Source organism: Anopheles cruzii, chromosome 3, assembly GCF_943734635.1.
Source record: "Anopheles cruzii chromosome 3, idAnoCruzAS_RS32_06, whole genome shotgun sequence".
NCBI lineage: Eukaryota > Metazoa > Arthropoda > Insecta > Diptera > Culicidae > Anopheles > Anopheles cruzii.
The window spans coordinates 36101199-36121149 of NC_069145.1; the positions used below are offsets into that span (position 1 = coordinate 36101199).

Below are 19951 nucleotides of genomic sequence, written 5' to 3' on the forward strand. Positions count from 1 at the left end.
ATTTCTATTTTATTCAAAGTATGTGCCATCGCTAGCTATACATTTCTCCTATCTCTCTGCTAAATCATGGATTCCCAGACGAAAGAATTCTTCGACTTTTTAAGTAAACTAATTAGTCATCCATTTCGACTTCCTCGTAGAAAAACGAAGGGCTGCTCAGCCAATACGTGTCCCATCGATGAAAATGAATGATATTCGGAAAGAGCCAAGTCTGGTGAATAACGCGGGGAGGGATAGCAGCTCCCATCCAAGTGATTTGATAGTATCCTGAAACAGTTTTGTTTTTTGGGGCGCCTGGTGCTTGATTCCACGGGCCACCAGGCGCCTCCATTGAAACAGAATTGCTTTTGGTCGTTTTTCGATCAATGCATGGTTCAAATTGATCATTTGTTGTCAGTAGCGATCGGAATTAACGTTTCATCAGGTTTTAGGAGCTTGTGAAACACCACACCTTTCTGTCCCATCAGAAAGTCCGTTTTTTGGAGTCCTTGACGCTTTTTTTTGTTAAGTCAAAATCGCCATTTTGAATTTTTTAAACCACTTAAAGCACTGCGATCTTCCAAACACAAGTCCCGACAAGCATTTGGTGCGATTCCGAAGCAGTTTTCTTCAAGAGGAGCAGAAAAATAATAATCCCCGCAAAACGTCATTTTCAGGCACAAAAGTTGACATAGTTTAACCCTTTCAATGATGGGTTGCAAACCGAAATATTTTTTTTTCGACCTGAAATCATTTACCTGATGTCAAACAAGGTAATGATGAATGAACAGCAAAACTGGGAAGTCCCAATCGGCAGGTACAGCCATCTTTAAAATTTTCTCAACGCACACAGCTAGTAATTAATTGTTTGTGTTAATGAAATGTGTTTGTGGCCTATAAGTGTTATATTTTTGATCATTAAAGTGAAACAGAACAACCGCCAACAGCTAACTATTACTTAACGTCGAATGCTTGTCCAAGCCCTGATGTATTGTAAAACGTGATATGTACTATAAATATCTTGAAACAACTGTTTAGTACAAATAATGTATCTGTTGCATGGCAATTGGAAAGTCCTGTAATTAATTGTTTGCTTATTTGTAATCATCAATTCTTTGTCTCTGTTTTATGTATGACAACGGACAGTTTCTTACTGCAACTTTTTCTTCATTATTGTCGGGTTTGTACTGACTCCTTTCCAATTGTCGCCGATTACACGGGCCAACGGAGATGATGGAGCAGTTCACTCGAACTTCATCAACCGACACAAGTGTCACTCTTTACGGACCACTTACATGCCGTTTCAATGCGTTCTTCGAAGAGCATCTTAATTTTAATGTAGCTATAAAAGGATATGTACCATTTGTCGACTTTTAGTGGTTCTTGTTCATTTCTCTGAAAGCACATCGAGCAGGGTGCAAGATCTTTTGACGTAAGAGTTTGCATCCCTGAGTATGATTGCCCCAGAATGTCTACCGATGCTTGATATTGAAACTTTTTACAACCCATTCAAACAGTGACAAAAGAACCTCAGGATTGTGTGGTGATGTTGAAACGTTTGCTCAGTTTGTCTTGCCGAAGGGGCTAAAAACGATACGTGTGGTTTCAGGAAAATGAAGCTGGTGGTAGTTTTTTTATAATGAGAATCAATTCAATTGTTTTTACAATTACACTTTGAATATTTTGCTTTATTTGCTCTCTATTAAACCTTTTATCTTACAAATTAAGCAGTTGTTGACCCGAGTCAACGGATGTTATTCTAAATCGTTTTCCCCGTTAGAAAGTGGGTTATTTCCTGCTGCACCAATTCCCACGCGGGGTGGTAAATATTTTCAGTAAATTACTGGCTAAATGCCTTACTCAGTACATACTGAATTATTACATGTGGCCAGTTTGCATCTTCGTGGTGTCTATCTCGATTCAACGGGTAGTCTAAAAATGTTTGCCTTCATACCGTGGATTTGCTTAAATATTTAGTCGACTGCTCGCATGGTTTAGACGACAGGCGAGCTTCGTGTGATGCTGTGGGGAACGCGAACTTTGGCCGTTACTGAATTTTCACAAGCCATACTATGCTAAGCTCGGTGAAGATGAGAGAAATGAGATTGTGATTCGGTAAGGATCTCGGTCCTTTGGGATCCTGACGTATCGGGCAGATGAGCGAATGCCCAACGGTTTTTCCATTGAATGGCGAGGAAAACAGAAAGCAGAATTCTAGCAGAATAGTTAATGCGTTTTCCGTTTAGTTGGTATCCTCGTCGAAGGAAAAAGCCGAAAGTTTAAATGATAAATTAGGAAGTTCGTGTATCTGTGCTTGACGTATGAAAGTTTCACAGCACCTGCCATAATTTATGTGTGAATATTGTGGCACAGATTTTAGGATTCAAATCGTATCACTTAATCGGTTTGTTTTCTAATTAAATGCATTTTTCGATTGCAAACAGATGTATACTAAAAAAACCACTTTTTAACATTGCACTGCCCGTTTCCTGGAAAAGAGAATAACATAAAATTGGTGTTTGTATTAATTTACGTACCACTCTGCCATGTAGAAATAACTTGTTTCTCTTTAATTCATACTGCTTCACTTATTTTATTTCAGCTGTTACTAGGCCCCTAGTGTAAGGCTACGCTTTTTATCACATTTCTTTTGACCGCGCTTGACCAACGTAGTCGGATGGCAGATAGTTTATTAGGAAGCTGATTGAACAATATTCTTCCATGGATGCTTCTAGTGTTCCCGTGCCTTCATTGGTCGGGGTACATTCAGACCGGGCCTCGGTTTTTTTGTCAGGCAACAGTAATGGGCTTCAGGGTTCGGAAGAACGCTCACCGAATACAGAATCGATTTCAATTTGTACGATGAACCACTTTCGCCCTTACGATTTCATGTGTTACTCTCCGACGATAAGCGGCTTTCGGGTTCGGCACGACATCTTTGCCGGTCGATGAGGGGCCTTATTGAATTGTAATAAGCGATAGCAGTAATCTGGAATGTACTGTGACTAACGATAACATAACGAGGCGAAATCACTTTCTAGATTCACAGGACACGCACGTGATAAGAACACCGATTATCCTCAAAGCATATTTCTTATTTACATTCACCGTCCGTAGATTTGTGTTTCTCTCATCACCAATCGCTTCTTTAGGCAGTTACAGTGGAAGTCTATGCAAAAAAAAATGGTAAAACCATTGTGACGGGTCCCACAATAAGCTTTCCTCAAATGCTTCGCATTTTATGCCAGTTTGGGGATTTGCTTCAGCTATTGCACCAATATTGTCGATTTTATGTGTCATATACTTTTATAATATGGAATCGAAAATAAAAAAATAGCATTTCTTTTATTCTTCAAATGTTTTGCCATTTAGTCATTTTATTTGTGGCATTTTTATTCCAAAACTCTCATTCACCTCATACACATTACTCTACGTTACGCGTGAGTGAAATACTTCTCCTGAACCTACTGGAAATAGAGTTGTAACGATTTCCGGACTGGCCGCACGAGCTTCTCCACATCCTGATGCGATTCCTCGTTTCTGCACTCTCTTTTTTGCTTTCTGCATCGGCGGCCGGCGGATTTGCGGAACACGGGCGCTGCAGGACGAGTCGGTTGCCCGCACTACATCGCCCCGGAAGTGGTGGCGCGCCGCGTCTACGGCAAACCGTGCGACGTGTGGGGCGCCGGCGTGATGCTGCACGTCCTGCTGTCTGGTCGTTTACCTTTCCACGGTTCCGGCAAGCGCCTGCAGGATGCAATCACCCGAGGGCGTGTAACGGTTAGTATAGGAACCATGTAATGCTCCCCGCCCCATTCCCTCCCAACGCACCGCAGTCGATCCGTGGAAATCGAATCGAAAAAAGGTGAAGGCACCATTTCGCCGTCTGTCCATTGGAATGGAATTTAATATACAGATTGCAATATTACAACCCTTTCGGCGGTCGGCCACTATCTCCGTACCGGCGGCGGCCGGCTACCCGCCGCCGGAAACGGGACACGTGCGTGCGCGCGGGTGTGTGTGTGTTATAATCTATGCTGAAACCGAGTCCTTTTCCAGCTCGACACCACCGAGTGGAAGCATGTTTCGAACACCGCCAAAGACCTGGTCCTCAAGATGCTGTCCCTAAATCCCATCAACCGCCCGACGATATCGGAAATTCTGGAACATCCGTGGATACGGGTAAGTATGCCGGTTGGGTTGGGTCGGCCAAAGTCGGGGAACGGGGAACACGATTTGAGACTTCTTTCGCCACAACCGTCTCTTGCAGGACCGGGATAAGCTGCAACGGATTCATCTTGGCGACACGGTCGAAGAGCTGAAGCGCTACAACGCACGGCGCAAGTTGAAGGCCGCCGTTCAAACGGTGGCAGGTGGCGTTGCAATGGATCCGCTCTGCTGTGCCGACACCGACTCAAGTAAGTTGCACAAATTTCCGGTAACATTTCCGCATTGCGTGTGGTTTTCTGGATGTTGGACTCGGACTGCGATCCGATACTCTTAGCCTGTGGGAAGTAGTTGTAACCAACTCGCACCGGGGCGGGTTCCATCATGCCGATTGGGTAAGCCCAATCTTCTCTACAAAGTTAGTTTTTAAAAGTGGAATTTTCCAACTATCATTAACGTTAGGGCATTAGCTGCACGAAGTGAAGCAGCACTCGTTGCGTTGGTCAAATCGTTGGTCTCCCAGAGAACGGCTTCTGCGTCCTTCAGCATCGTAGTTCGTGCCCGCTGTACAACATGACTCTTTAATGAGGCCATGCTCTTTTTGCAGCGTGTTCCGCGTCACGCGCAGCGGCTGCTTTTGTGGCTGCTGCGTGTCAACGTGCAGCCGTCCGCCCGAGGCGCCGAAGAGAGGCTGCGCACTGTGCCGTAGGAGATCGTTGGGAGAGTGGCCCGGTTTGGCTGGGTTTTATTACTGTTGAATTTGTCTGCGGTTTCAAGTGTGATAGTGTGCCTGTGGATTGAGTTTTATTCCTTTCGAGAGGCTTCGGGTGACTTGTTGCTTCACCTGGACGTCAGGCACGGTCCGGCTACGTGCCGGACCGTGCCGATCGATAGCGCTTGAAGATGGTGTAATGCGTGTTTGCTTTCTTGCTTTTACTGCGAATCGTAAGAACCACCGTTTTATTACCACCGTCTTGGGTGCTGGCCGATTAAGGACGATAATGTTTAAATGATGTTATTTTATGTTGTTGCCATTGTCTTGCCGCCTGAGTGTGCTGCTGTGTGGTTCGGAACACAGATGTGGGTGACGAAATTTGTCTCCTTTCGCTTCACATACCAACAGAGAGTACCTTTGACCTGTGTCGTCGATAACATAAGATAAGAAAAAGGGATCACCAATCAATACCGACAGTCGCCAGTCGTAAGATAATGTTGGGTGGTCTTTGGAATGCGTTGGTTGGTGTGATAGTTTAGTTTAGTTAGTTCGGTTTGTACACGCATCTAATTTCGTAGCCGTATCATTTGAAGCAGTGTTTGTGTGACGTAATGTTAAAACTTCATTTGAGTGATATGTTTTTTTATCACTCAAAGAAAGAAACAATTTCTTAGCCGACCACCACGTTCTGTCTCTGCTGTTGTTTACGCTTATTGGTTTTGTTTCTACATTTTCTTCTTCTTCTCGTTTTTTCCCCCCATTTTCTGTGTATCGCAATCCTTGCACACATCCCCGCGCTCACCCGTGCGGATCCCTTTGCGTTCGCAAACCAATTCCCCTCTGCGACCCTTCATCAACAACCACATCCATCATCTACCGAATGCCGGGCCGTCCGCCGGGGAACAGTGGCACTCGGGACCGCGTCGGAGAGCCTCAACGAGTGGGCCGACGAGGAGGCGGGCCTGGAAGCGATTCAGAAAATCCTTGATTCATTAGACGATATCATTGCTTTGCAAGACGCCAACTGCGATCCGGATGTGCTGGCCGGTATGCTGCGCGACGCCAAGCTGCACGAACTGCTGCAGGTAATGCGTTTGTTGTGTGTGTGTTTTTTTTGTTGGTTCGTGCCAGGACACCCCCTACCCCCGGGGGACACTTCAGGCAGGCACACACCGGGCACACCTGACGCCCGGCCCGGCGTTTGCCGGCCGCGATAGTGTCCGGGCCCTTGCGATGGCTTCCTGCGGTCGTGACGCGGTCGTGACCCTTGGTCCGGGCTCCGTCGTCGAAACGGCCCTGGCAGCCTGGATCGAGCGACCGCACGTTCGACATTCGGTCGCTCATTATTGTTGTTTTTGTATTCTAACTTTTTTCTCTCTTTTTCTCTGTCTTTTTCCGTTCTCTTCCGGGTCTCTGTTTTGTTTCATTTATCGTGCTTTACGTTCGTTTCACGTTCCATCACTGTTTCACGTTCCGGCTTCCGCTCATGAAACGAAACAAACCGAAAAAAACCCGGAAAAAATGATACAACGACAACTGCGACTCAATCATGTTGGTGGCCGGGGCACAAAAACAAACAACCCGATCGACAACTCGTGACAAAACGTGACACTGATTCGCGCTCGCGTCGCGTTGCCGCCGCTTGCCTGCCGCTGCAGTTGTTCGATAGAATCAGTAGTTCCGTTATTAATCCATCACGCGCACCGCCTGGGGACGCCATCAGCCGCTGCCGGGACGCGATCGATGCCATCTCATCCGCTGCCGGACACAAGTATGGGCGCGAGAAGGCGGAGCTCATTAGTCTGCTAGGATCACCCCACATTCAGGTAGGTGGCTGTGCAGTGCTTACTTTACGCTCTCATCGTCGTCAATCGATTCAGCACCCTGACCCTGTGGTGGGCTGAATTTTGTGTTATTTTTGTTTCATTTTTTGACTGTTTATCTCTTATTTATCGCTTTTTGTTTTGGTTGATTTTTTGCAACGCTTATCAACGTTTATGTATCATTTCGACAAAGTTTTTCTTTTTAACGGATGTGCAAGCGAATTAATTAATGCGAACACGTTTGATAACGAGTAACGTGGTTTTCCGGTTGTTCCGTTAATAACCAACAAAACCGACGTCGAAATAGGAACTTATCAATTTTGAGCTTCTCGTTATTCATTCAACTTGCCGCCAACCGTCGTAAAGTTGTGTGCAACATTCGGTTCGACTGGTATTTTCACGCACGGGCTGCTCGGGTGCGTTGTGTTTCGGCCCTTTTCACACCAGGCGTCTCCATCGGCCACGCGGCGATGCAACCTGCACTTCCGCCCGCGGAACGCGCAGGCGCTTTCCGGTCGAAGCGCGCCAGCTGGCGTGTTCGGGTCGAAGCCGTGTCAGCGGTTGGTGAAGCTTTTTTCGGAACGGTGAAGCTTTTCACAAAAGCTTCAGGCCCGGTTCCGGTTTGTGTATCGGGTCTCGGTGTTTATGGGAGACGATTCGACTTCGAATCGATTATCCTCGGGTGCAGTTTGGTAGCCACACCAGCGCAGCTGCAATGTCATGTTATTTGTGAATTTTACTTCCCTTATGCATACTTGCCGTGCTGTGAATGATATTTAATTATTTTTTTCAAATCACATTACTTTGCACTCGCGCAAGGCTACGTAATCTCGATCCGCACTCGGTTTGCGATCAATTTGCGAGTTCTGCGTGGTGTTAGGATCTCTGTTTTTAGGGGATTTCTGAGGTGGCCACTCGGCGGCGACAAGTTGTAAGCGTTGTAATCAAAACAGCGTACAAAACACGCCTTGAGGAACATTTAGCTGGTTGCATGGTTTGTGTCATGGCCAGTTGCAGTAACTGGCATCGGTTACGCCCAAGCGGAACCGCGCACGGAAAATGCAATTAAAACAAATCGAAACAGAAAAAACCAAAAACGAAATTGGTGGTGGTCTCTCTCGCTCTCTGTGTGTGCGGTGAAAGTGAAGCACATTAATTTGCACCGACGCTGCATGTGATTCTGGTTTAATATTTGTTTGCCGTCTACCGAAAATATTTGCAAACTTTTAATGAGCATATGTCAGTGAGTGCGCGGCGCCCATGATTGAACGTCCCGCGCGGCCTAGGACTCGTTTGGCCTCGTAGGCATCGGCATTTTGAAACGGTGCCAAATGATAAACTGGAATTCGTTTAATTTTCTTTCTTTGCTTTGGTACCGAGGCACAAAAAATAAAATAAAAAATGAAACCGAAACAGTTTCGTCCGAGATCCGTCCGGAAATGGGAATTGGGAAAAATTATTATAGTTGCGTTTGGTCGAATAGCGCATTTTTAATTTAGTTTCCCATTTGAATCTGCCCAAAAAGTTTTCCCCTAAAAAAGGTTGCCAGCCTTAGAAAGCCTTGCTGGCGGGTGGCGTTTGACGTTAGCGTTAGCCAGGGAGCGTTATAGGGGTGCCTCTTTAATAGGAGCGATCGAGCTCGGGTTTTTTTTTTTCATTCGGGTCCGGCGATTCGGTGCGAATACCGAATGCACTTCCGGACCACGGGTGGGCCAACATGGGACGGCAAATTATCAAGTTGTTGCGAACGTGTGGGGATTCTCTGGCACAACGGTTGATGCTGCCCGAGTCCAGGACGGGATTCACAACGGTTGGCTTCTTTGCTTATCCGGGTAATGGGTAGCATTTTCAGCTCGACCAGTTTTTTGCGCAGCTTCGAACCGCTTTCTGTTTGGTGCTGCCCCTTCGCTGTCCCCTTTTTTCTTCGCTGCTGCGAACACTTCGGCGTGGAGCCAGGTGTGCAACAGCTGACCCTAAAACTTCTGGCCATTTGCGACGCCGAGAGACCGAGACGGGGGTGAGGCCGACCGACCCGGTTTCGGTCGTCGAAGCTTGGCGGTGCCGTGGTCGTGTCGAAAAGAATGGCACTTTCGTGCCTACTTAAAAAATATTGTTTCCGGGTCATTTTCCGGCCCGTGACGTACGTACGGTGAGGCGGCGTTTTTCACGGTTTTTTGCCTCTTTTTCTAAGCTCGAAAATGATTGGCTGATCGGCTGGGAAGGGATGAAAAAGTACCGATCCACCGATGGTGGTGGGTTAAAAATCAGTTACCGAAAAATGCCGGATCGCATTTGTTCGGCGAACCCCGGTGCCGGCGAGGATTGCCAGAGGCGAAAAAAAAACGGAAACCGAACGGCAGTGCGCTGTCGTTGGCGAAGGGTTGCTCGGAGATTAATATATCATTCATTATGATTAAATATTTGACTATCGCCCGCAGCTATTTTAATATATCCTTCCAGTGCGGAAGTCTCGCTGCAACCAGGGGGTCCGCCCGTGCGGCAACTTAGGATCGACCGGGCAGGATGCTGAGCTTAGAGTGGCGAAGTGGACTAAAAACCTACAACAAAAACCAACCACTAGCTTGACTGCTGCTGCTGTTAGTTTTTCCCCGTTTCAATCTAGCCGGAATTTCGTTACGTTACAGTTGTCTCCGTGTGGCTGGCTTCTTCTCGTTCGTGGCCTTTTAAAGCTCACTGAAACTGGTCCGTAGTTTTCCGCCGTGGTTTTAGCTTTCGCTTCGCTTTATTGTTCAAATACGCGCTCTCGACTCTCACGCGCTCGCTGGCGAGCACCTTCTTCAGCATTAATGCTGCATTTTATGACGCCAAGACGTACCGTTTGCGTGCGACTTACAGTGCGCAATGTTCCTGCATTTTCCCGCACGACGTGGCCGTGTGAACTCTCGAACGAACGCACGCAGAGTGGACCGACCGGGGTTCTCTAGGGAAGAAGAAGCGAAAACACGCCCGTCTTGTTTATGGGTTTCATCTCTCGAGCTTCGCTATTAAAAAATGAGTTTCCCATCTCGAAGCGCCGAGGCAGCTACGAACCGTCGCCGTAGTGCAGACCACACCGGGCTCGGGCACAGGCATCCCCCCACACTCCCAGACCGGACGCCCGGGTCCCGGGTCCAGATAGATTATGAGAATCTCTCGAGTTGACTTGAGTTGGTGGTGTTTCTACTGCATTTTCTTGCGATATGCACGATTGCACCGCCAGCACCGTAATCTGCTCTCGGTCCCGGCCGAGCACTTGCTCCGTTGCGGTGCATATTTTGAGTTTTTCCTTTTGCACCCCCTGTTGCGACCCACGCCCACCGCGTCTCCCACGGGGATGCATTGGCGCAGCGTCCGGGCACCGAGTGTGCAGTGATTGTAGGTGAAGGTCCTTCGCCGTCGGGGCGCAAGGAAGCTGGAAGCTTTTCTTTCTATGCATCTCCCCCACCCCGCGGGGCCTTCTTTTAAGCTCGGTGTGTGATTGATTATAGAGTACGTGGGAGCGCACAACGTGTGCCACGGGGTCGGCTGGCCGGCGTGGGTTGGAGACAAAAACAGAAACAGCAGTCCGAACGAAGAAAAACAAGTCGTTGGCTTGCTTGTGTGTGCTTTTTTTTCTTTTTCTTTCGAGCAGTTTCGGCTGGCTCACCCAAGGATTAGGTGCATTCCGAGATAAACGATGGTGAAGCCGTCCGCGGGAGCAGGGAAGCACCGAGAGTCCGGGTTCGTACACAGCTGTGTACTGTGCGAACGAAACGGTACCAGCCGCGATGTGTTTTTAATCGATTCTCGTTCACTGCAGAAGAAACTCAAACTTTATCGAGAGTCCGTTTTATAGCTTTTTGAAATCAATTTATAAGAGAACCAAGCCGGGGCAACGTGGTCCCAGGGCAACCCATCGTACAGGGTGGCCCATTTGGCGCTCTTTTTTTTGAACTTCCAATTACTTGAAGTTTAAGACGTCAAACTTCATTCTGAAAATTGTAAACATTAAGTATACACATTGAAGATGACGAAATGGGATGTTTTACGCTTGAAGAAAGCTGGAAAATATTAAAACTTACTTCCAAAGTGTTACGTTTTCAACTCAAACGGTACGATATTTGAAAAACTCATTCCATTGAAGCTCATTTCCACCTCGGTGGCTATGTTAATAAGCAGAATTGTCGTTTTCGGGGTTCAGCAAACCCACACGTCGTGCAAGAGAAGCCAATGCATGCAAAACGAGTGACTGTTCGGTGCGGATTGTGTTCTAGCGGCATCATCGACCGCCGTATGAATGAATGAAGAAGGAGCTGTCGGAACCGTCCAAGGCGTACGCTACCGAGCAATGTTGGCTGATGGGTTCTTTGGCAAAATTGAAGCCGAGAACTCATCCGACATTTGGTTTCAACAAGACGGCGCTACCTGCCATACAGCGATAGCCACGATCGATTGCTTGCGCCGCATCTTCGGACAGCGAATAATCAGCAGAAATTGTGATTCGAATTGATCTCTAAGAAGCGGTGATTTGGCACCATTGGACTGTTATCTGTTGGCCCAGCAAACCAGCAACTATTGACGACTTCAAGACCGAAATTTACATTGCCATTGCCAAGATTGGATCACAGATAGTCAAAAATGTACTCAAAAATAAGCCAGCCGTGGTGGACATTTGACCGAAATTGTTTTTCATACAAAAACATTAAGAATCAACCTTTCAAATAAAAGTTCAAGCATCGAAAAATATTAAACCGTTTTTATTTTACAACCAAATGAAAAAAAAGAATCCGGACTGGGCCACCCTGTAGCTCCGATGTTCCTAAAGCAAGCTCGGAAGGCTTTGCCGTTCTTCGATTCGGACCCAACGGGAGACCAACTGGTAAACATTTGAATGCATTATTAGGCTTGCCATAAACCATAATTTTCGTCCTGCTTCACGGTCTCCACGGATGGCGTGCATTCAGTTCGTTCGTTCAATTTCCGGCTGCCTTGTCAACTGCTGGGGGGTCACCCTGCCAAGAGGAGCGCGCGAAGCTTGATCGATGTACACCCATTACCCTGGTCGAGTTCGAAGGCTCAGTAATTGGGCTCATTTTTCCGAACCAGCCTCACTGGAGACGATCTCCGTCAGACCGTGGTTCGATTCCCAAACCGAACGCTCCGCGTCGCTGCCTAATTGAATGATCGCCTTGCGGATTACCGGCGAAATCATGGCCCAAGCCCAGCCGGCATTGAGGTCTTACGCCCTAGGCCTAACTCGTCTCTCAATTTGTTCGTGCCGGTGGTTGGTGTGTGTGTGTGTGTGTGTGTGCATAAACAATAGTCAATTTGAAATGATTTTTGATTTTCTAGTCGGCGCTGAAGTCGGCGGTTCGTGGTTCCGGCCACTTCGGCGTTTGCTCCTGCGATCGATTCTCCCAACGCGAACCGCGGACCGTTGGCAAATGTTTACTTTTCATCCAGTTCGTGAAATGCGAAACAGTTTTCGGGTCGGGAAGGTCGGGGCAGAAAATGAATAGTTTCTGCCGTGAAATATCCAGCGTTCTTCCAGCGCTGGTGGTTGGGGTTTTTGTCCAATGCGTCCTTTCCCCGGAGACAGCCCTGAGCGCGTTTGAGAAAGTGCAAAGTTTATAACAGTCAATCCACACCACTCCCACGGGTTCTCATTGTTTCCACGGCGGGGGCCACAAAACCGCAGGCACTCGTGGTGTGCAGAACCCGTAGCTTCCGGGTTCGCAGATAGAGACAAATGGTAGTTCATTTGTGCAAGCATATATTAATTGCTTTTACCAGCGAGAGGAATTAGTTTGGCTCGCCAGCTCGCGCATACGAATGGAGATTGATTCTTCTGCGCCCCATTGTGTGGCGCCCGCTCTGCGAAACAATGGACTCCAAGACGTTCTGGGTCGAAGTTCGCTAACTAGCAACCAAAAAAAAAAACGGGGTGGAAATAAGAACTTCCGGTTCCCGCTGGCTGTGGCCACGTCACGCGTTACACTATTGTTCTTCTTCGGTGGGCTAAAAATATGAAACAAACATTGACTCGCGCGATACACAGCGATGGCGATCGGACCGAGCGTTTCCGGTCCGATCCGAGCTCCGAGCTGTCAAAAAGTTTCCTTTCGTTTGGCTCTGACTTTGTCCGGGGGTGCGTCCGGCGGGGTTAGAATTGATTTGACTTTAAGCTAAGTTTTACGTCCCAGAGGTGGTCCGGTTGGAGCTGTGTTTTCCCACCGACCGGAGCACACACAGAGGGCCAGTGACAATTATGAAGAGTCGAAGGTGTAAGTGGAACACGCTGGACTCCGTTCTTGACGCGGCGCCTGTCAGGTCGCCATTTCTCTTCCGCAGCTGAGCAACTTTTCACCTTCCCCAGAGTAGTGGAAACGGTTTCGAGCAGTTTTTCTTGCGCCGGGAAACCCGAACCCGGAAACCGGAGTTCAGTTTATCAAACGGGTCGCGCGTAATGGGCCGCAAGGCCCGCCAAAGTCGGTCGGTCCGTGGACGAGTAAGTAAGGTGACGGCGAAGAATGCGGGCGCAGAGTTCCTTCGGGACGGACCGGTTCGGCGTTGAAAAGGAGTGGCCCCGAGGCAAAATGGCACGCGGTAAAAAAACGGGGGAAAAAATGAACATTTTACAACGCCGCGCACAAACTTTCTCGTTTACGCTGTGTATTGCTGTTGCCATTATTTTCATAACCATTATCATTATTATTCACCTTCATTGATACAACGGCGCGGTGCTCCCGCGCGCCATTTTGCACGCCACCAGTTTTGTGAGCCGAAGTTCCTGGCTGGTTACTTCTTTTCGAATGCGACGGCTGGAGAAAGTACTTCACGTCCCACCAAGTTTTGTACATTTTTGCAAAAGTTTCTTCGCCAGTTTTCAAAGGGAGTGTACGCCAGTTGCCCGTTCCTGGTCGGCCGGCGCACCATTCATTAATCCCCGGCAGTGCGATGCGGAAGCAAGGGACAGGGAGCCTTGCAACGTTAATGGGAATGGCGGCACTTCGAACGTTGCCGAAGGCAAAGCGCAGCTCGCCAGTGGCCGCCGATGGCCACGCAACACAGCAACGAAAGCTGTCTCCAAGTGACTGCAGCATCACTGCAAATGTCAAGCTTAGAGTTGATTCCCGCCAATTCACCAGCCGCCAACGACTCGCGATGGAGGCGCCTGGTACGCTGTAACGGCATCGAGGGCACTGTGGGCACGGGGGGGGCCTACACCGGGTTTCGCAATTCTCCTGGGCTCGCGAACGCTAAACGACGGAATATGACGGCAGAGAATAACGTAGCAAAGTTTGCACCGTCCTTCAATTCGACGGCGTTCGACGCTGCAACACGATACCACGTTAATGAGGCGTATGAAAATGCTTTGTGATATTTTCTAGCGCCATTATCTGTCATTAAAATGGCTGCCCAGCGCGAGCACGGTGCTGCGAAATTGCAATTTAAGAGTGGCCCTTCTGGAAAGCTCGGGAAGACAATAATTGTAGGGGCTTTTTTTAAATGTTCAATTACAGTCTAGGTGATTTACTGGCTTGTTCGAAAAGTTTTCTGTCACTAAATTAAATCTGTCAATTCACAGGAGGCCAAAGAATGGAATCGTGTCCAGGAATCGGCCAAGAAGGTGTTAGCATCAGGGTTTTGGGAAATTTGCCAAACAAAAAATTCTAAATGATACTGTAACCTTTTACACCAGTTGAAGGAGAAAATTCGTGAAAAAAGACCCGGTTTGCAGAACAAAAAAATCATTTTTTTATCAGGACCACGTACATTAAGGACAGCACATTCAGGTGCTTTAATTAAATTACCGTCGTGCTGGCTGACGAAATGTGAAACAAATTTGCATTTCATCAAGCACCGTTATGTTCGCTAAATCAAACGGTTTTAAACCGCCTGGCGATGATGAATAGCGTTTCAATTTGTTACACTTTTGATTGAATAAAACATGGCCAGAGTTATCGTGCTGTGGCTTTTGGAATCTTCACTATCATTCCACGAAGCAGTTCGTATTCAACTTTGCCCACGTGGTTCGTTCGATTCATCAAATCAATTCGGTCTTTCTCGTGCTCGGACCAAGACCTTTTCGCCGGGGTTTCTCCAGCGTTCCCGAGGCGCCCTTTGCTAATCTTCGGGATGAGTGATTTGATTAGCTTTCATTTATTATGCCGTATGATCAATGCCGCCCCAAAAGGGAAAACGTGGAGCAATGGAATGGTCGGAAAAGGAATTTTCCGCTTTAAAAGTTTAAATGAGCAAAATGAGCGCTCAGCAGCGGGGCGAAAGAACAAGAAGAAGAAGAAGCTGACCGCCGAATCCGACCAAGCCCGTCCCCGGTTGAGCCCGGCAAAAATGTGTCTTCGAGGCCCGCGAGAAACATGGGGTTTTCTTTAATTAAACAAAACTGTCCTTTGATTTATTCGACCACGATTGCCGCTCGAAAATGGCCGTCGTGGCCGCGGTTCGAGGGTGGGCGGCGGTTGGCAGTTCGTGCCTAAGGACGCGTGGATTAGGAACTTTTTGTTTAAATTTAATATATACGATACGATAATTCTTGGTGGATTGTTTGACCCATCCGAAATGGGGGATTAGAACTGGGGACGAAAGTGGCCGTCCCCGTTTTATTCTTCCCCTTTTTTTGTCGGTGCTCGCTGAATGGCCGAAACAGATCCCAACACTTCGCATGCCGTACCATGTGTTGGTTCGCATATTTACGGCGCGACCGGCGGACCGAACTGAGATGATTTTAATTGGCATCGGCCCTGATAAGTGTCACATAATGGGGCCCAGAAATTGGTCCTAACCGGAGCAAGATCGACGAGCCCGGATTACGGCGTACACGGCGGATGATGATATCGAATTAAATTTAACGATTTCTAACTCGGAAAATGTCAAAGAGCCCTTGTGGAAGCGAAATGGCGCGTTTCGGGGCGTTTTTCTCATTTCACTCTGGTGGTCTCGCCCGGAAATTGGACCGGTGGCCCGATCCACGGGCCGCCGTGGTTACGTGGTCGGGGACGCCAGAGTTTAATAGAAATAGTTTTACATTCCCACCCGAACCGAGGCCGGGACCATGATCGGGTTAGCGTACGGGGATTAGCGCAAAACAGAAGTGAACCGAGCGCACAAAGTTCGCAAAAATTTCATTCATTATTGGCCGTTCGGTGAAACTTTGGTTGAAATATTTCGGAGAAGAAAATGAAAAACCGCTGGCAACGATTCATATCGCTCCCCGCGTTCGTTTACATTATTGCTCGCGCGGCGGGGCCGCCGTGCCGTGGGTTGTGGAAACTGTCGAACGGGTGCAATAAAGCGTGAGCCGATGCCTGTGAGAGCCATCAATCGAACGGAGCCGAATGTAATGATCATTTATTGGAGCGTGTAATGGACAACCTTAAGAGGGGGCCCAGTAAAAAATTGGCGACCCCGCAGCCCGGTCGTGCGCGAAGATCCTGAACATGTTTTATCGCCCGGTGCCAACTCCGAAGCATCTTCGAGCCGAGCCGGGTGAGTTGGTCAGTGCCGATGGAGGAGCGGCCATAACGTGGCCGCCGTTGTTTTGAATTGATTTGCCAGCCACGGAACGGAAACGGAACAAATTTTTTTGGTTTTTTTTCCACCCTTACAGTAAATATTGGCCATGAGCTGTGCCTGGTGGTGGCGCTCCCCGCCACCAGCATGCGTTGTCGGAATGGTGCGACGACTCTCGTGCGCAATGCCAATGCCATTTTCGCGCTCACGTTCACGGATGTGGTCTTGGTCTAGAAACTCGAAACCATGCACCAAATTACGGCTTGAAAGTTTTGCAATTTTGTATATTGCTGCATAAATAAAATTGAAACCCGGTTGGTTATTGGCACAACCATGAAGAGAGAGAGGGAGTGAAAAAGAGGCGAAGAAGAACAGTCCAACTGCCGAGTGTTTATGTGGCGGCCGCCCGCGCCAACGCGCAAAACTTGTGCGCGCAGCTCATTGGCGTAGCTCATTCGTCATATTGATCGACTTTGGTGGGCACGGAAAATAGGCGAATGAGGAAGGCAATGTATGCAATGTTGGGCAATATACTTTTTTAAGAATTTTTTTTTCAATTTCAGAAAGCTCTTTTTAGCTGCCTTTTTAACGCTTCTGTAAACCCTACAAAAGTGTGCGTTCCTCAAACTATTTCAAAAGCGCCAATTTCGGGTTTGATTATTTCATTATTGGATTACTTTTTGCCCAACGGAATGCATTGTTAAAAGGATTTCTATCGAGCAACGCATTAATGCAAAGCGCTGTAAAGCGCTTAAATACTTAGGTAACTGGGTGTTGCTGGGTAGCACTTATTGGAACTGGACGTTGGAATCAACAAAGAAAAGTTCGCTCAAAGCAGCGTATAATAAATTGATGAACAGGAAATATGGAGGAAATATTGCTTTCAGCGCGTGCCTCGCGAAGGGCAAATTGCTTTGTTCTACTTGGCCGTGTGTTAGTAAATCAGATCGTGCGTGTGTGTGCAGAAATGCCGTGCATCATCAAAACGGTGGTCGAAACCGACGAAGAATGATACCATTTTGCCGCGCCAATAATATTTAAACCCGATCATATAAAATTCGGCGAGCCGGAGGACTTATGTTGGGACATTTTTCCACGGCATCGGAGCCCGGGCGGAATGGAAAATTGGACTCCCCGCCACCCCCCGCTAGTGGCCCACACAGCGCAGGGAACGGGGAAGTAATTTGTATCCTCTTTGCTTTGCATCGGAAAACAACTTTTCCACACTTGCCTTTGTCTCCGCCGTTCGGCTCCGGTCGTGGCTCGGGCGCGAAAAGTTTACTCAGCTCGCCTCTTACATTATGCGCTGGCCTGTGCCGCTCTGTGTGTGTGTGTGTGTGTGTGTGGTGCACCGTCCTCGACGCGTACATCGGCTGAGGGTTGTTACCCCGAGTCAAACCAAAAGTTTCCCATATCTTTAACGACCAGCGAGCGTATTCTTCCGGTGCGGTCTCCGGAGCGCGCAAAATAGAACATGCTGCGGAAAAGTTTCGAGAAAAGCAGCGAGAAAAGTGACGAGTATTGTGGGAAAGGTAGAGAGGAAGCGAGCGGCTGAGAGAACGAGAGTGCAGGAAGTGAAAAGTAAAATCGAAAATAAGTTTGAAGAATTTACATCATAAATCTCTTTCTTGTGCCGTGTGCCGGCCTATTTTGGTGTTATTTTCTCAAACTTTCGTCCCATATCTCGGCCGTTGATCGGCCGCCGGAACGGAGTAACGATGGCACAGACCGCGCACACCGGAGATAATGGATTGGCGGTGATATAAAGTCATGATCCGAAGTCGATCTGGCGCATGGCTGGCGAATCGTTGGCCAGTGATTTTCAATATGCCATTCCGCGTAATGTTTCCGTGGTATGTGAGCTTTGGTGCACCTTCCAACATATGCGACTTCTTTTCGCTTTCGCTGCGAAAACCGAAAAAACCAGTTGTAAACCCCGGTTGATTTATCGTCGCTCATCTTGGCCGCCATGATGTGCACTGGTCCGATATTGAATCCGGATAATGGGGAACGCGATGCGAACAGCGTGAATCCTGTTTCACGCAGCATGTTGACAACAGTCGCTGTGCCATACCGTATACCATAGAAAAATGTAGCAATTGATGACAATCACAGGATGGCGACCACGGTATCTGTCGACCGTTTGACGAGTATCATGTTTACAGTTCGCTGTTCGGTGGCTTCTGATATTTTTTGATATTATTTTTCCTTTTTTTAAAGGTGTAAAGAATGATACAATGTACCAGGGAATGAAACTGGGATTTTTAAAAGAAAACACAGGAGCATTAAAATAACGAGCGTTACCAAATCACTGTGTGTAACTTTCGGAGGGTTTGTGGCCGGTTTGCATCCAAAGATTCATTCAAAATCAGTTCAGTTGCCGTCGATTGCGTTCTGTATGAATGATTTCGCCAGTGTTGGGTCAGCTCGTAGTAAATCATAACATTCCGATCGCACCAAACGCAGAGCACTGTTTTGGTCCTGCAACCGATTACGATAGTTTTCCTGGACTTACAGAAGATCGTTACCGCAAAAATCGATCGTTCTCAAAATCCATCTACTTTTCATCGTCAGTCATAATCCTATCAAGGAATGAATTGGTTGAAAATAGTGACTTCATATTTCAAGCTTCACAAAAAACATTGACCTATTGTGCAACTTCCATGGCATCGAATACGGTGCGGGTCGGTTGAAGCGTGTAGGTTGTGCAACTATTTTTCATTGATTTATGCAGAACAATGGCGGGTTTATTGTGGGAGCGTTCCATTGATGGGCAATGGTATCTCCGACCGGTATCTCTCCGGCAATGGAATCAGGCCAGATGGAATATGCCGCCCGTTGTTCGATTATCCGGTTTTTCCTTTGAAGTTGAGGCATTACAAAACTCACGCCACTTTCTAAACGACTTGCGTGTTGTGTTTATTAATTTAATGACTCTCTGTCAAATTATTATTTTCAGAAATAATTTACTGTTCTCAAAAAACGTTACCTTTACACGAACGGAAGGCCACAACGTCACTGTGCTGTGTGTCGAGTTTCAAGCTTGTAACGTCTGCTCTTTAATGTTAATGAAGCAAAAAATAACCGCATTTACTATGTATTAACGTGATTTTCATAATGTTTCTCTCTCTCTTTCTCTCTCTCTCTCTCTCTCTTTCTCTCTCTCTCTCTTTCTTCATTTTGCTTCCATTCACGACCAACGTTCCAACATTAGGTAAGTGTCATGAGCAGCCCTTCTACCACCCGGAACCTGCGCTGTCTCCGCGAGGTCCGGCCACCATCGGCACCGTTGAAGGCAAAGCTCGTAAGTAGTAGTAGTAGTAGACGACCCGTCCGTGGGCGGCGGGTTTAAACCATTCGAATGGCATGCAAACGAGCTGTTGGCGGCGGCGGCGGCACCGTTTCGGTATTGCAGCGGTTCGGTATTGCAATTTTTCATGCACTGATGGATGGCACCCATTTGTCACACGGTTACGCTTTGACGCTCTGCTCGCAACAAGGTGGCCGTGGCGGGCGAGGCGCCGGGGCGGGTCACGGAAACATGGAAGACGAGATCGCCAAAGTGCTTTTTGCTGCTGCTTACATCGATTTTGGGCGACACTTTTGCTTTCTTCTTTCTTCGCCGCCCACAGTGCTCGGGCGTTCGAGAGGCGTGACTTGGCGAGACATCGCCAGAGGGGCCAACGGACGGGTCGGGTCGGGCAAAGTAATTGGGACGGGATTAACTATCATTTCTTTGCGCACCGAACGGCTG

General features: G+C 47.8%; 1 protein-coding gene across 1 annotated transcript in view; it reads left to right on the top strand.

Moving 5' to 3' along the window:
- The window catches only part of LOC128270322 (peripheral plasma membrane protein CASK-like), a 65310-nt gene extending 45761 nt beyond the window's left edge, over nucleotides 1-19549 (top strand). Inside the window, exons 11-12 of the mRNA XM_053007723.1 lie at nucleotides 6520-6687; nucleotides 19412-19549. Coding sequence (XP_052863683.1) covers nucleotides 6520-6687; nucleotides 19412-19549 — 306 coding nt within the window. The remainder of the gene's footprint in view (nucleotides 1-6519; nucleotides 6688-19411) is intronic.
- Nucleotides 19550-19951: the final 402 nt, after the last annotated feature.